We start from the raw sequence: 16709 nt of genomic DNA, 5'->3' as shown, positions 1-16709 counted from the left end.
AGGATCATCTAGTCCAATTCTCCCTGCAATCCATAGAATCTTTTTGCCCAATGTAGGGCTTGAACCCTTGACCCTGAGATTAAGAGTCTCGGGGCTCTACCAACATCACAATTGACTGATTGATTTTACAATGGCAGTGCCTAGGCTACAAGGGAGAAATGTGCCATTTGCTACAATCTCTGCCGCCCAGTAGTTTATCAGCAACGGTATCCAAATAAACCTTGCAGTAGGATTTTCATCAGAGTATATTTGCGTGATTTGGACTATCTAGCATATGTTCTTGGCCATGTTTCCTCCTTATACAGAGACAGGCACTGACTGCCAGTGGCGCTCCAGGACAGCCTTTCCTCCAGTTGCTTTGAACTACAACTCCCATCAGCCCCGGCCAGCGCTGCTGGGGCGGTTGTTACTTCGTACGAATCACAAGGGTGATCAGCATGCCTCACAGCAAAGATGTGTGCAAACATCAGTCTTACAAGCTGGGCATGTAAAAGAAACACTTAAGAACTAAGAAGAGCCCTGCTAGATCAAAGCAAGATTCTGTCCAGCATCTTATTTCTAGCTGTACTTGATCCAGTAATGCCTATGAGATGCTCACAAGAAGGGTGTGATGCGTCCATTTAGTGGTGATGACTAATAGCTGCTGATAGGCCTTCGTTCTTCATGGGATGGTAAAACTATTGCCTAACAGTCGGGACCCTGAACCACAATTCTATGCATGTTTACTCAGAGGTCCGGCTATGTTCGGTGAATCTTACTTACAGGGAAGTGTGTGTATAGGATTGCAGCCTTCGCTCTTGGAAATGGGAGCATGCATGGAGCAAGAGACCAGACCCAAGTGCAGGATAAACAATGTGAGCCAACACTGCCATTGCTTTTGGTGCCAGGTAATTGCTAGTGTAACTTGACCAAACACTGACATGTCATACAAGGTAATCAAAAAGTATGACAGTGAGTGAGCAACAGAAAGCGATTTTCACTCTCAGGCTCCTTCCTAGTTCTTTCTGTGTGTCTCCCCCTTCCTCCACCATTCGTCTTGGCTGAAAGCAAGACTGAGAGGTAATAAATATTTCAGAATTGCTTAATTCCATTGATTTCCCTTCCCCAAAGAGGGATTTCTGCTTAGTCACTTATATCCTCATCCTCCAAGGACTCTCCTAAAATAAGATCCATTAAAATGAGCGAACAAGGCTGTCAGAACTCTTAAGTACTAGAAACACCAATTCTCGAAGTTTTTTCCACAACTGACTATTCTGATCCTTAGAGCCAAATCTCCCTCCGTGAAACGGTACCTTCTGGTGGTAGCAACATAAGAATAGCTGCCTTTTACTGAATCAGCCCCATTGGTCCACCTAGCTCAATGCTGTCCACACTGACTGGCAGGGTCTCTCCAGGATTTCAGACAGGGTTCTCTCCCAGCCATACCTGGAAGTGCTGGGGGTCAAAGCAGATGCATGCAAAGCAGATGTTCTGCCACAGAGCTGTGGCCCCTTCCCCTTTGTAAAGAGGAGACTGCCAGATATATTGCCAAGGGAAAGAGAATTGTCACAGGTTGCAATGTGATGAGTACTGTTTTCATGTTTTCCTGCTCTCCCCCCCCCCCGTGTGTGTGTGTGTTTTAAACTTGTGTACTCAGACAAGCCTGAGAGATGAAAACCTGGAGTTCAGGCAACTTCTTTGCCAGTGATTCCCACCTGGAAAGATCCAAGTTAGAGCTGCCAGCTTACCTCCTTTTTTCTGACCTCTGGATTACCCTGTCAGTTATACTTTGCCATCTGGGGCACATTGCCAGTCAGTGTGGAAAAAACAAGCACCCAACCCTGATCCAGGGCAGTGTGTTTACAAAAAAATAAAGTTGTGCAGGTTTTGTTACTACATTTTTTCACCTGTCTTTTCTCAAAGAAGGTTAGGGCAGTGTGCATACTTCACACTCAACGCACACACCATTTGATTTCACACAACAATTTTATGAAGTAGATTGTGCAAAGAGAGTGACGGGCTCAAGGTCACCCACAGAGTCTTAAGGCGGTTGTATGGATTTAAACTTGTCTCTCGTCATTCCTAGTCCAACAGTCCTTGATTACTAAGCCACCCTGCGGAGATCCCTTTGTGTTTTGTCATTTGCTTTGTTCTTTCTAAACACAGGCAGCCGTGCTGGGCATTCAGAGCTAGGAGGAGAGGAAGATGTTTATACCAAGTCACACTCTTGGTCCATCTACGGCAGCTGGAGGAGTGTTGACATCCTGATCACAGGACGTCTCCTAGATTTCAGGCAGGGGACATTCCCAGCCCTACCTGGGACCTTCTGCATGCAAATCAGGTCTTCTGCAAATGAGCTCTGGCCTTTGCCCTGGAAAGCTTTTGTCTCCTGACAACTGGAAACGTTATTTTATCCTCTCGAATTTTGCTTTACATTCTTCCTGTTGTCCAGCCTAACTTTGCCTTTGTAAGGCCTAGAAACTTGCTTTTAAAAAAAGGAAAGATAAGATGGTTTTGGTGCTTTCGTGGAAATGTGCAGACACAGCGGCCTTGCCATGCCCGCCAGAATTCATTATCACTGTCACCATTACTCTAGTCTAGAAGCAGGTGAGGTGTGGTTAAAGTGTTGGACTAGGATTGAGAAGACCCATTTTAAGAGCGATGAAGCTCCCTGGGTGACCTTAGGCTGTTCACTCTAAGCTACCTCACCTAACCTCATAGGGTTGTTGAAATGGCAAATCAGCCTAGGACCTTCATACCTACAGGGCCGCCTCTCCTGGTATAACCCAACGGAAAGCCTCAAGGTCCATAAATAGCAACATCCTAGTGGTCCCGGGCCCTAAGGAGGTCAGATTAGCCTCAACCAGAGCCAGGGCCTTTTCAACACTGGCTCCGGCCTGGTCGCTTTTGGCCTGGAATTAACTTGATCCCCTCCCCCTCTCTCTTTCCCCCTTTTTCCTTCTGTGACGGATATCCTGCTTGGGGACTTCCCTGGCTTTTTTCTGGCCCACGTAGGACCAGTTTGGGTAGTTAGCCTTGGTGAAGGCAACGTTTTTATCCCCAAAAAAGTTTTTGAGTTTCTGCTGAAATGAGGCTGCATTTTAATGTTTTAATGTTGTATTTTAATCTTGTTTTTAAGTTGTATTTCAATTTGTTTTATATTTGGTGTTAGCCGCCCTGAACCCAGTCTTGGCTGGGGAGGGCGGGTATTAAAAATAAATAAATTTATTATTATTATTATTATTATTATTATTATTATTATTATTAAGGAGGAGAACTATGTTTGCTGGTGTGAGCTTGCTAAAATATAAAATCCAGCTTTTCTTTCTCACTTCTTTCCTAGCGCATTTACTACCTGTCTTTGGAATTCTACATGGGACGGACCCTTCAGAACACAATGGTGAACTTGGGTCTGCAGAATGGCTGCGATGAAGCCATTTACCAGGTATGTTCATTCCTCCTTTGGGGGCTGATGCTTTTTGTGGGTTCATCATCAGTCCTGTCCTTTTTCTGATGCAAAAATTGTGGCACTCTGCCCAGGGGAATCTCACGTTGCAGCAGGGTCAATTTAGTCTGAAAGCTTTCAGATTCTGAGAAAAACTAGGCAATGGAACAAGTTGCTAATGGGAGCCATGGAATCTCCACTGGCAATCACATCCGTTAGATCAGATCCATCTTTTTTTTTAGGACTACAATTCCCATCATCCTTTACCACTGGTCTTGCTAGCTAGGGATGATGATAGTTGTAGTCCAAAAACAGCTGGCTGGTAAACTAGCCTAAGATTGTGGTTTCAGAGTCTGTTTTTATAGTCATTTGCAAACCATGGTTTGCCAGATGGTATTGGTTCAGACATCACAATGAACTGTGGTTCTGCTGTGCAAACCATGGTTGGCTTTACATCACTGTGAAGATGCACCATTTCTCTCCTCCTGCTCCTCCCTCTCTTTGTTTTTAATAAGTTTTTTCCTCCAAAATACGCTGAATCTATTCTTTTTTTGGCACCTGAGCCCAAACTACAATAATAGAGAGCCCATTAATTTTTACGGCCTACTTAAGTTTCGCTCTTAGCCCCCATGGCATTGCTAAAAGGAGCATGACTCAAGGATTCCATTCCTTTTGGCAGAGCTACCAATGTGTTTTGTCCCCTGGGCAGTTACCTTATTATCAGAGTCTGGAATATGATGAAAGCTTTGGAGGGAGTGTGGAGGAGCGGGAGAAAGAGAGAGAGACTTGCTTTGCTTGGACAATTACCAAGTCAGTTGGCTTTGAAGCTCAAATTTATCTCTGATCGGAACTCCTGACATTTCTGTTTTCAGTTAAAACCAACGGCATTGGGTTCCGATTCTGATCAGAGAAGCTATGGGAGCTGGGTTAGCGCGCGCACACACACACTTCCCAAATCAGAATTGCTCCTGAAGCCACAGTTCTCCTTGTTGGGGAATAAGGTGGATGAGATGCACGTATAAAAACAAGTTTCAAGTCCAGATGCACATGTTGGCAAGAGTGATGGAGATGAACCATTGATTCTCCAGCCATGGGTGGCTACCACTGACAAAGATGTAGAGGTAACAACGGAACTGAATGGATACCCCATTCCCCCCCCCCAATCCGTTGAGCTGGATACTTTCTTCCCACCAACCTTACTCAGAAGTAAGTCCTATTGAATTCAATGGAGTGTTTTCATTGCTGTTTCTGCTTTTCACAATAGCTTGGGTTGGACTTGGAAGAACTGGAGGAGATTGAGGAAGACGCTGGCCTGGGCAATGGAGGACTGGGGCGTCTGGCAGGTGAGCCCTTTCTGGGTGGGCCTGGGAATGCCTCGCTGTCTACAGTGTGGTGTAGTGGTTAGAGTGTTGGACTGAGTTCAAATCCCTGCTTAGCCAAGAATGCTCACTGGATGGCCTTAGGCCAGTCGCAATCTCTCAGCCTAACGTACCTCACAGGGTTGTTGTGGCGATAAAATGGGGTGGAAGGGGACCAAGCACACCACCTTGAGCTCACTGGAAGAAAGATGGGATATAAATGTGTTTAAATAAAAGGAAAGTATACCTGCACCAACCGCCACCACTGCTTTGGCTTTGTACTGTGCTAGGTCTTGGTTTGTTTCTGTTTTTATTTTTATTAGGCATTCTGTGTTTTTTATGCTGCGAACCACCCACAGATCTACGGGTAGAGGGTAGTGTACAAATTTTAATAATAATAATAATAATAATAATAATAATAATAATAATAATAATAATAAATAATGTCTTAAACATGAGTCCCAGTGAGTGGCATTGGTAGATTGGCTTTCCTGGACATTTGCTTCTGTCTACTAATGAAATAGTTTGGGCCCTTCCTCTTTTAGCTTGCTTTCTGGACTCTATGGCGACGCTGGGGCTCGCTGCCTACGGTTACGGAATCCGCTACGAATTTGGCATTTTCAACCAGAAAATCGTCAATGGCTGGCAGGTGCGTTGGTGAGAGAATTCTCGTTCCTTTTGGGGTGCTGCCATTGCCTCCATCGTTCCTAGAGATGACCATGCTTGGGAGGGCGAAAGATGCTTTATCGCTTAGGGTGAGGCCTACCCAAGTGTTTTGAGAGGCAGAGAAAATAGGTGTCTGTGTCCTGGCCCTCCCTGAGGAGGGATCTTGTGGCACAAACATCAAGAACGTTTTGGAAGGGACGCTGCAGGTGTGGGAGAGTACAAAATCAGCCAATAACCGCAAAGGAGTGAAAGAGGCTGTACCCATACAGAGATCAAAGGCAGTCGACTGGGTAGATCACAGATAAATATAGACAGCGGCTTTATACCTTTGGTTCTTTTAACTGAGATCCTTTGTCCCTGAAGATACAGAGATTCGAACCTGGGACCTTTTGCATGCAAAGCCCGTGCTCTACCACTGAGCTATGATTCTACTGGGTGTAAAGTGCATTGCTGGTCAAATGACCTGCAATGAAAGCAAGTTTCACATCCCATTTCTCCTTCTTTCAGGTGGAAGAAGCCGACGATTGGCTGCGTTATGGCAACCCTTGGGAAAAAGCCCGCCCAGAGTACATGCTTCCTGTACACTTCTATGGCCGGGTGGACCACACTCCGGATGGTGTGAAATGGGTTGATACTCAGGTACAGCAGTAGAAACCTATCTGTGGGGATGTCACGAATCATATTATAATAATTTATGACTTGTGCTCTGCCCATCTGACTGGGTTGTCCCAGCCACTCTAGGCAGCTTGCAACAGAATAATCCAGGACCCAGGGTAACATCAGACATTAAAAGCGTCATGATACAGGGCTGCAGAAGGTCATATGATTGTTTGACATCTGATGGGAGAGTGTTCCGCCTGGGGGAGCCACTACCGAGAAAGCCCTGTTTCCTTGTAACTTCACTTCTTGCAATGAGGGAACCGCCAGAAGGCCCTTGGAAGTGGACCTCAGTGTCTGAACTATGAGGTAGATGGGTGTGCATCCGTGATGAAGTGGAGGTGTCAAGTTTGGAGACGTTGACTGTAGTAGCAAATATTTATACAGCTTTCCTCACTGCAGTGTGTTGCAGGCACAATAATAAGGCTTTCCTCCCTATGAGAGGAAGCTTGATGGGGTGATGAAATAAGTAAATATAGTGGTACCTTGGGTTAAGTACTTAATTCGTTCTGGAGCTCCATTCTTAACCTGAAACTGTTCTTAACCTGAAGCACCACTTTAGCTAATGGGGCCTCCCGCTGCTGCTGTGCCGCCGGAGCAAGATTTCTGTTCTTATCCTGAAGCAAAATTCTTAACCTGAAGCACTATTTCTGGGTTAGCGGAGTCTGTAACCTTAAGCATATGTAACCTGAAGCGTATGTAACCCGTGGTACCACTGTAAATTCGTAAATAAAAGTCATGCAGATTAGAAACAAAAGGGTTCAAATGGCAAGTTCTCAGGTACGATGAGCTCTTCTACAGGAAGCAGGGAAACGAATAGGACGCACAAATAGTACACGCCTGCCTTGCTCAACCAGGGGCTGATGGGAATTGTAGTCCAAGACTTCTGGAGGGCACCAGGCCGGGGAAGGCAGCCCTGAAGCACATTTGCACTCGTCTGCAATTGAAGTCTCACATTTTTGTTTTGAAAGAGCTGTAATTAGGCCTGGTGCCTGACTCACTGAACAACAGCATATGTGGTAGAGGAGAAGAGAAATACATTGCGTGGGGAGAAAGAAACAGGGGGCTTGATCCACCAAGACTTTCTTCTGTCGGTGCTCCACTGGCAATAAACGGGAATTGGTTCAAGAACAGCAAAACCTTCAAAACCAAGAGGCTTAGATAGCTTGCTTTCTTTGTCCCTCCCTCAGTATTTTTTCCCCACACTTCTGATGCCCATACTCAGGTTGGTTTATAACAGTTTAAAAATCACAGTGTTGTGAAAATGCATGCAAACTAAATTTATCTGTAATGTTCTGAAGCTAAGAAACCGAGTGCGAGTTACAATATAGACAGTTTTGGGAATGGAAATAAATAAATAGGATACAACACGAAACTATAATGCATTAAAAAAGAGACAAAGCACCCCATTCCTCCTTGTCCTGACCTCCAACTGAGTGGCAGGCTAGGTATCCTGTGGGACCTTAAAGGCATGAGCTTCTTAAAGCTTAGATCCGATGTATGAATTTCTGTTGCTGCCTTTACAGGCCATATTTGGGCCTGCCTTGCCAGCTTGCCCTTTCCATGTTTTGATCCCTTCCACATACGCAGAGTCTCTGGTGTTCCACATTTGTTGCTTGGAAGCATATAATTGGTTTAAACAGCGGCATTCCTCTGGGAAGTTGGCTAGGCCAGCTATTATTCTTTGTTAGAGAGTGGCTCAATAATAATGCCAGCTTCTGGCTGTTTTGGAGGATATACAGTTGATGCTCGGGTTACGAACGTGATCCGTGCGGGAGGCACGTTCGCAACCCGTAGCACCGTGTCTGCACACACGCGGGTTGCAATTCGGCACTTCTGCGCATGCATAAAGCACAATTTAGAGCTTCTGCTCATGCGCAAGCACTGAAACCCGGAAGTAACCTGTTCCAGTACTTCCACCCGAAAACACACAACCTGAAGCATCTGTAACCCGAGATATGACTGTATAGCCTTGGATTGTGAATTTTCTGTAGCTATTTCAGTAGTACAGGCATAGGCAGATTCGGCCCTCCAGGTGTTTTGGGACTACAACTCCCATCATCCCCAGCTAACAGGACCAGTGGTCAGGGATAATGGGAACTGTAGTCCCAAAACATCTGGAGGGCCGAGTTTGCCTATGCCTGCAGTAGTACATAGGTGATTGACCTACCTGCCAATCACCAATGTCATTGTGATGTCTGATGATTGACAGTTGCATTGCCCTACCCACCTGCCAATGCCTGATGCACAGCACTTTCCCAACAGCCCACAGGGTGCTGAGTGCGAGCAGCTTTGCTGCTCCTTGAACCCCAAGTGGATTGCCTTGAAACCTCTTCTGAAACAGAGGGGCACTCTCAATGGAAATGGCTTGGTGCCATTGCAGGAAGCGGCTTTCTCCCCACACACCAGCTGATTGACAAGGGGAAGACACTTTGCTCCAGCAAAGGAACAGTTGGCAGCTCGGTTCAAGCTCCCAGCTGTTGCTTGGTAACCATGCCAGTACCTGCCCCATCCTGGGCGTCACATATCACATCAGGTGGGTGCAGTTTAGGGACAACAGCCTCCTGAGCCAAATGAGGAGGCCTGGTGGGCTCAGCTTTTGCCCACAGACTACCCCCAGCTCCGCTGTAGGTTGTGCCAAACACACTTTTTGCAAGAGACTTGATGTCTGCTGCTTTATCTCACCTTCTCCTTAAACTAGGTTGTACTTGCCATGCCTTACGATACGCCTGTTCCGGGATACAGGAACAATACAGTGAACACCATGAGGCTGTGGTCAGCCAAGGCACCCAACGATTTCAATCTTGAAGAGTGTAAGTGCCATCTCGTTCTCTTTTTCTTTTTGGAAAGCGCACAGGTCACATGTTGCGATGAGGAGTCCCCCCCCCTTTTCATCGTGTTGTGGGGTTTTGTGTGGTCTGGTTCAAGAAGCTGGGTGACATTGCTTCTTCCTGGTGCTTACCTACAGCCAGGCATTTTCAGGAAAGTAAGGAATGCAAGCCAAACAAACAAAGCTATCAGCCTGGATAGCTCAGTGGGCTAAAGCATGGTGCTGATAAGACCAAGGTTGCAAGTTCGATCCTCCTAAGGGACAGCTGCTTATTCCCTCAGGGTCCCTTCCAATTCTACAATTCTATGATTCTTTGAAATGCCTCAAGTATTATTTAATTTATAGCACAAACCTATAACATGTCTACCAATCAGGAACTCCCACTGAGTTTAAGTGGGGCTTACGCCTAGATAAGTGGGTACTGTGTAGGATTGCAGCCTTTGTGGGCGTTCTTTGGGCCAAACTGCACTATACATGAAACATGTCATCCCATTTAACTTGGGGGTTTGGTTCTTTTCTGGGAAAACAGGAAGCTGCCTTAGACCAGGGCAGTTCATTGGTCTGTCTAGCTCAGTACTGTCTACACTGGCAGGCAGCAGGATTTTACAAAGGAGCCTTTCCCAGCCCTGCCTGGAGACACTGGGGGTTGAGTCTGGCATCTTCTACATGCAAATCGGATGCTAAACCACCAAGCCATGGCCCTTCCTCCGTTAAATTAGAGTTGGCATATATCCGGATTTCCCCAGACATATCCGGAATACAGTGTCCAGGTGGAAATCGGGGGAAATGTCCGGGAAAACCTGGACATATGGCTGCAGTGCTGCTTTTTTTTCTGTTTTCCCATAAAAATAGCTCAAAAATGGTATTTTGTTTAGGCTATTTTGCCCCAAAAACTTAACAACTTTGCCAAAATAAACTCAACAACTTTACTGTCTGGATTTTCAGTTTGAAATATGGCAACCCTAGTTAAATAGCAACTGTGGGGTGGGGGGATGCATCTGAATTGGGTTAACAGACAGCAGTATTTAACCCTTCCTTCCTGCATCATAGCACAGACAAAATCCCCACCCCCCACCCCATTGCTATTTGCTGGGAAATAGGGCTGCTGCTGATGCCATGGGACTTTTATCAAGAAAATAAGCAATTATTCTAGAGTTTTGCATTTTATGTGGTGGGCTGCTCCGCTGATATGTGTTCCTTTTCTCTACCTAGTTAATGTCGGTGATTATATCCAGGCTGTGCTGGATAGAAACCTGGCAGAAAACATCTCCAGAGTGTTGTACCCAAATGATAACGTAAGTGGCTCTTCTGTGTTGCATTAAAATCTCTCCTGGTTAACTGCAAGCTGATTAGAATTTGTTTTTATGTCCCTTGCGTTGACCGTCTTTCGCCTTAGCTTGGCATGTGAAACAGAGCACAAAACAACAATGGCAACTGCCACATCACCAACTATTCTTACCATTTTTGCATTGGATATTATTATTATTATTATTATTATTATTACTACTACTACTACTACTATAGCAGGCTTGTCAGCAGTGGCTGCAGGAGTGACCATTCTTCTCTCTCTGCCTTCCAAAGTTCTTTGAAGGGAAAGAGCTGCGTTTGAAGCAAGAGTACTTTGTGGTCGCCGCCACTCTCCAGGATATCATACGGCGATTCAAGTCCTCCAAATTCGGGTGCCGCGACCCCGTGAGAACCTGCTTCGAGACCTTCCCTGACAAGGTGAATATTTAAAAACGAGGGCCGAGACATAATTGCAGCTTTCGTTTCAAAGGACACCTCGGATGGGTGGAGGAGCCCTCGACATTTCACAGAAATGTTTGAGAAGCTAGAGAGTCCCCAAGCTAGCTCTGGTTGACTCCCCCCACTCCCAGTGGAAACAGATTCATCTTTAGACGTCCATTTTACAGGTTGCCATCCAGCTGAATGACACCCACCCTGCCCTCTCTATTCCTGAGCTCATGAGGATCTTTGTTGATGTGGAAAAAATGGACTGGGATAAGGTAAGAAGAAAATGGACACAGCCATATTGCATGTGACAGCAAGGTTCTCTCCATGCAAACTGTCCCAAGAGAACTGTGGGATTGTCTGCTGATGAAAAGTGACCATGTGGTGATTGATAATACCGTCATTTATCTGTTTTAGGCCCCTAAGTAGTAGCAGTTGCCAGGACATTGCCCCAATATATCGCCATGTTTTGCTGGTGATATATCGCCATGTTGAGAACCAGATATCGCCCAACCCTCACACACGTCGTGATCTGCAATATATTGCCAGGTCAAATGTTATGAAACAGTTATCATGATATGAACTTCCCAAACCGGTTTTGGATGATATATCGATATATCACCCAGCCCTACTGTTGACCAACCACATCCTCCCTCCGCAGCAACAGAAACAGGCACCAAATTTTTAAAAGCATACTCTCTTTGGATTCAAAAGAAAAAATAGGCTGTGTGTGCACCACTGTTTACTCTGGCTCCCATACACTCCCACCACTGGTATTTGAAGCAGAGTACATATGTGTGTTGCCTGTAGTTTCTTGAGAAATACTGCTGTTTAATTACTTTTCCTTCCAACCAGGTTCCATCCAATTCAAAAACGGGAGCTGCGGCTAAGCTGAGATGTGTCTATTTGAGACAGCCATTGCACATGCTCAGATAGCGGCTTCGTTGAATTCAGCATGGGTGGCCCCACCCTCCTGCCCAACTGGCCTGCGGGGCTACTTAGGATCTTGCTGAACAGCCAATCCCTGTCCCCTCTCCCCCTAGTGCCACAAGTCAGTCCTTATCCAGGTACATTTAGTGCTTCCATAATGTGATTGCAGCTGACAAGCCACAGATCGGGTTTAGCCAGACCTGCTTAGTGAGCCTAAGAGAGTGCAGCAGCTTGGTTGCTACCACGATCAGATTCTTTTTTTTAGAATTTAAATAAATTTTATTAGTATTTTCCACACAACAACAACATGAAAAATATTGAAAAATAACACACAACACACAAAAACTATTCAAAAAACTAAAAAAGCAACAACTAAAAAAAAATCCATATCTTACAAGTTAATAATATAAACATTAAAAAAACCACAAAACATTGACTTCCACCAATCCCACAGCACCTCCTTTATCTCTCATTGTGTCTTCCTGTTTTCCTTATCATCTCTATCCTAACATCTAGTTATAAATCCCTCTTTCTTATCCTTTCACTTCACAAGGTTATTCCAGACTCAGCCAGATTTCTGTCCTCGAACTTTGACTTTTGAGGTATTCATTTAGGCACTCCCATTCCTTTTTCACTTCACTTTTTTGTTTTTGTCTTATTATATCTGTCAATTTGGCTAATTCTAAATATTCTGAAAGCTTACATAACCACTCTCCCCTAGTGGGTAACTGATTCCCTTTCCAATACTTAGCCACCAAGATTCTTGCTCCAGACATTGCGTATAAGAAAATTTTAGCTTTGTCTTTTGGAATATCATCATTTAAAATTCCTAAAAGGAATGCCTCTGGCCTTTTACTATATGATATTCTTAGTATTTTCTTTATTTCTTCGTGGATCAGATTCAGTCTGCAGTGCCCTCGTGTTATCTCATCCGCTGTTTTTAATTTTTTGCTCCAGGCCTGGGAAATCACGAAGCGAACTTGCGCGTACACCAACCACACCGTGCTGCCTGAAGCCCTGGAGCGCTGGCCTGTCTCTATGTTCGAGAAACTCCTGCCAAGACACTTGGAGATCATTTATGCTATCAATCAGAAACATCTCGACGTAAGGAGACGGGATAAATGAGGTGGTGGGGAAAGGGGGGTTGGGTTGACTGAGAGGCCTGGAGGCTCAGTCTGCCCCTAAGCGATCAGTTGCCCATTGCCAAAGTCAGAAGAAGCTTTAAAGAACTTTGTGGAATCCTATTGGCACTTGGTGTCACCTGAGCCCTGCTGAATTAGTAGCTGCAACACTGGCCGCCTTCAGTGGTGGCACTATGGCCCAGAAGGAAGGTGATGGCTAATTCTTGTACAAAGTGCTGCCAGCTGCCCAGGAGGTGGTATTGCAGCAGCAGTTCAGCAGGGATCAGGTGACAGAAAGGCAAACTGCTATGGTAATGCAGAGCAAGGATGTTAGAGATTAAAGGGCTCTTTTGCCCTGGCACAACAAAATCGGGTATTTTGCTGTTTGGAAAATAACGTGGAAATGCCTGCAAAAGTGTAGAGTGAGGAAATAGCTAAACAGATGTAGTATAAACACACCACAATAAAAACAGAATAAGTGTCCATTGCTGTAGAACCAACCTGCAGACAAATCAGAACAGATGCTCAGTAAAGATTAGACATAGTCTAACCTCCATCTAAGGGTCACGGGTGGCGGTGTGGGTTAAACCACAGAGCCTAGGACTTGCTGATCAGAAGGTCGGTGGTTCAAATCCCCGCGACGGGGTGAGCTCCCGTTGCTCGGTCCCTGCTCCTGCCAACCTAGCAGTTTGAAAGCACATCAAAGTGCAAGTAGATAAATAGGTACTGCTCCAGCGGGAAGGTAAACAGCGTTTCTGTGCACTGCTCTGGTTCCTCAGAAGCGGCTTAGTCATGCTGGCCACATGACCCGGAAGCTGTATGCCGGCTCCCTCAGCCAATAAAGCGAGATGCGCGCTGCAACCCCAGAGTCAGTCATGACTGGACCTAATAATGGTCAGGGGTCCCTTTACCTTTTTAACCTCCATGTAAGTGTTGTGTAAACAAATCAGGATGAGTACTCAATAAGTAGGTCATCTGGAGAGGCCCAGAGACCGCCAACATATAAGCTGTGGCGGTTTCTAGGGGAGAGGAAGTAAAATGGGCTCATGACCTCAATTGTCCAGGGAATTTCTTCACATTTTTTCTGCTGTAAAGGGTTCCATTGTGGGATCTCTTTTAGATCTTGTTGTTAATATCCCCCTCTCCTTGTGTCCTTGCAGCATGTGGCGGCCCTCTTCCCAGGAGACATTGACCGCCTCCGAAGGATGTCCGTGATAGAGGAAGGAGACTGCAAGAGGGTCAATATGGCCAACCTGTGTATCATTGGCTCCCATGCAGTCAATGGAGTGGCCAGGATTCACTCAGAGATTGTAAAGAGCTCTATGTGAGTCCTGCTTCCTTCACTTTTTTGCAACAGGCTGTCAGCTCAGGGGAAGACAGGCCAGGCTGCCAGAGTCTCCCCAGAGATCTTTGAGCAAAGGTAGTTTATTTTCTGCACATGCATCGCTGAAAATCCTTTGCCAAACTGTTTGATTTTCCATTTTCCTTTTTATGCACCTCTTTCTCTCCATTTGGCCCAGACCCCAGAAATAGCTTATTGTTCTTATTCTTATTTTTTATTGAATCTGTATACCACCCTATACCCCCAGGTCTCAGGGCGGTTCACAGAATAAAATAAAAATATAAAACTAGAAAATTTATAAATCGTTTTTTTAAGCGGTCACATTGCATGGCTGAATGTTTCTGCTCACTGTTATCAACTGGCCCTAAATAGCACATGACTTCTTCTTCTTCTTCTTCTTCTTCTTCTTCTTCTTCTTCTTCTTCTTCTTTAGATTCAAAGATTTCTACGAAATGGAGCCGGAGAAGTTTCAGAACAAGACGAATGGCATCACTCCAAGGCGGTGGCTCCTGCTTTGTAACCCGGGACTCTCTGATGTCATTGTGGAGGTGAACTGACTTCAGCCAATAGGATCAATTACCCCTGTTGTTGGGTCCTCCTCCTCCTCCTCAATGGATCTGTCTTCATTCCATTTTTTCCTTAGATCAGGACCATTGAACCTCAGGCCTAGGGCCTGAATCTGGCTTCCCAGGCTTTGGTTTCTGATGCTTTGGACTCTGCAGAGCACACCCCACATTTTTGCTTCTGGTCCCACCCACTTTGACATGTGGCCTCTGCAAGGTTACCCAGAAGGAAACGTGGCGTTTCTTGGGTTTGGGGTGTGCAAGAATTCAGTCGCCATGTCCCTAACTTCATAGTCTTTTGTCCCTGGCAGTTCATAGTTTTTGTAGTGCAGGGAGCGCAGAACCAAACATAAGCAGATCTGTCGATTGATGGCTTTCTTTCTTCTTTTCACTACAGAGAATTGGGGAAGATTTTCTAACGGATCTAAGCCAGCTCAAGAAGCTGCTAAGCTTTGTCAATGACGAGGCCTTCATCAGGGATGTCGCCAAAGTTAAACAGGTGAGGATGGCAGCATGTTAGCGAGAAACATTGTGATATGCTGGGCTGCGGTCGAGGCAAACCGTATATGTTAATTGCTGGTTCTAAACATGTTCCACTGTATTCTAATTACTTTTTAAAAACTAATTTGTTCTTGCAGCATTGTGTTTTCTAATTTTGCTTTAAAATATTGTAAGCTGCCTTACAGCTTGGGTGGAAGGTGGGATATAGATAAGTTATATAATCTAGAATCCCAGCCTAGACCAAACTGTGCAGCTAGAGTCAGGCTTAAATGTCCCGGCCAGTAACTTCAACCCCAAATTTCCTTTTGCCAGGAGAACAAGCAGAAGTTCTCAGCCTACTTGGAAAAACAGTACAAGGTGAAAATCAACCCTGCCTCTATTTTTGATGTGCACGTCAAAAGAATTCATGAATACAAGAGGCAGCTTCTTAATTGCCTGCATATCATCACACTCTACAACCGTGAGTAGCTCAGCCCAACAAAGCAGCAACTTCGGGGCTGCGGAATGCTTTTGGACAAAAATAATCATAATGACACAGCACCAGTGTGGGAGCCAGTGTGGTGTAGTGGTTAAGAGCGGTGGACTCGTAATCTGGTGAACCGGGTTCGATTCCCCGCTCCTCCACATGCAGCTGCTGGGTGACCTTGGGCCAGTCACACTTCTCTGAAGTCTCTCAGCCCCACTCACCTCACAGAGTGTTTGTTGTGGGGGAGGAAGGGAAAGGAGAATGTTAGCAGCTTTGAGACTCCTGAAGGGGAGTGCAAGGCGGGATATCAAATCCAAACTCTTCTTCTTCTTCACTAAATGTACGCAGGAGATTGGAAAACTAGCTTGTTGGGGAGATAGTCTTCTTTCTCTGTCTAATGTGTGAAGTTTTCTTACATGCAAGGATGCTTTTGCAAACATTCAGAAATGCAGTCACCCCACTTGCAGATTGAATAATAATAATAATTTGTTATTTATACCCTGCCCATTTGACTGGGTCTCCCCAGCCACTCTGGGTGGCTTCCAACCAAATATCTAAAACAATACAGCATCAGACATTAAAAACTTCCCTAAACAGGGCTGCCTTCAGGTGTCTTTTAAAAGTAAAATAGTTGTTTATTGCCTTGGCATCTGCAGGGAGGGTGTTCCACAGGGCAGGTGCCACTACCGAGAAGGCCCTCTGCCTGGTTCCCTGTAACCTCACTTCTCGCAGTGAGGGAACGGCCAGAAGGCCCTCGGCGCTGGACCTCAGTGTCCGGGCAGAACGATGTGGGTGGAGGCGCTCCTTCGGGTATACTGGGCCGAGACCCTTTAGGGCTTTAAAGGTCATCACCAACACTTTGAATTGTGCTCGGAAACGTACTGGGAGTCAATGTATGTTCTCAGCGGCCACTCCCAGTCACTAGTCTAGCTGCTGCATTCTGGATAATGCCTTTGAATACTACTTGCTGGGAGTCGTGAGCAGGGAGATGGCTGCTGCACTCAGTCTCTGCTTACGGGCTTCCCAGAGGCATCTTGCTGTTCGATGTCAGAACAGGATGCCTACCCTGATCCAGCAGGTCTCTTATGTTCTTAATTTTGCCGTGTGTGTAGATTAGGCT

General features: G+C 45.6%; 1 protein-coding gene across 4 annotated transcripts in view; it reads left to right on the top strand.

The window, feature by feature from the left end:
• PYGB (glycogen phosphorylase B) overlaps nt 1-16709 on the top strand; it is a 42654-nt gene that overhangs the window by 13961 nt on the left and 11984 nt on the right. For 3 of the 4 annotated variants that reach the window (XR_014562742.1, XR_014562743.1, XM_083733247.1), the window contains exons 2-14: nt 3323-3424; nt 4689-4767; nt 5328-5431; nt 5956-6087; nt 8807-8918; nt 10148-10230; nt 10517-10660; nt 10849-10941; nt 12554-12700; nt 13878-14041; nt 14493-14607; nt 15020-15121; nt 15436-15583. Coding sequence is in view for 2 of the 4 variants with exons in the window: in XM_083733247.1 (XP_083589373.1) it covers nt 3323-3424; nt 4689-4767; nt 5328-5431; nt 5956-6087; nt 8807-8918; nt 10148-10230; nt 10517-10660; nt 10849-10941; nt 12554-12700; nt 13878-14041; nt 14493-14607; nt 15020-15121; nt 15436-15583 (1525 nt within the window). In the remaining 2 variants the exon portion in view is untranslated. Of the gene's footprint in view, nt 1-3322; nt 3425-4339; nt 4546-4688; nt 4768-5327; nt 5432-5955; nt 6088-8806; nt 8919-10147; nt 10231-10516; nt 10661-10848; nt 10942-12553; nt 12701-13877; nt 14042-14492; nt 14608-15019; nt 15122-15435; nt 15584-16709 lie in introns of those variants that run through there. The other variant, XM_083733248.1, reaches the window with a different exon arrangement.

This window comes from Podarcis gaigeae, assembly GCF_964106915.1.
Source record: "Podarcis gaigeae genome assembly, chromosome: 3".
In the NCBI taxonomy this organism is placed as follows: Eukaryota; Metazoa; Chordata; class Lepidosauria; order Squamata; family Lacertidae; genus Podarcis; species Podarcis gaigeae.
Note: the sequence above shows the minus strand (reverse complement) of the source record. Positions and strands in the feature narration are given on the sequence as shown.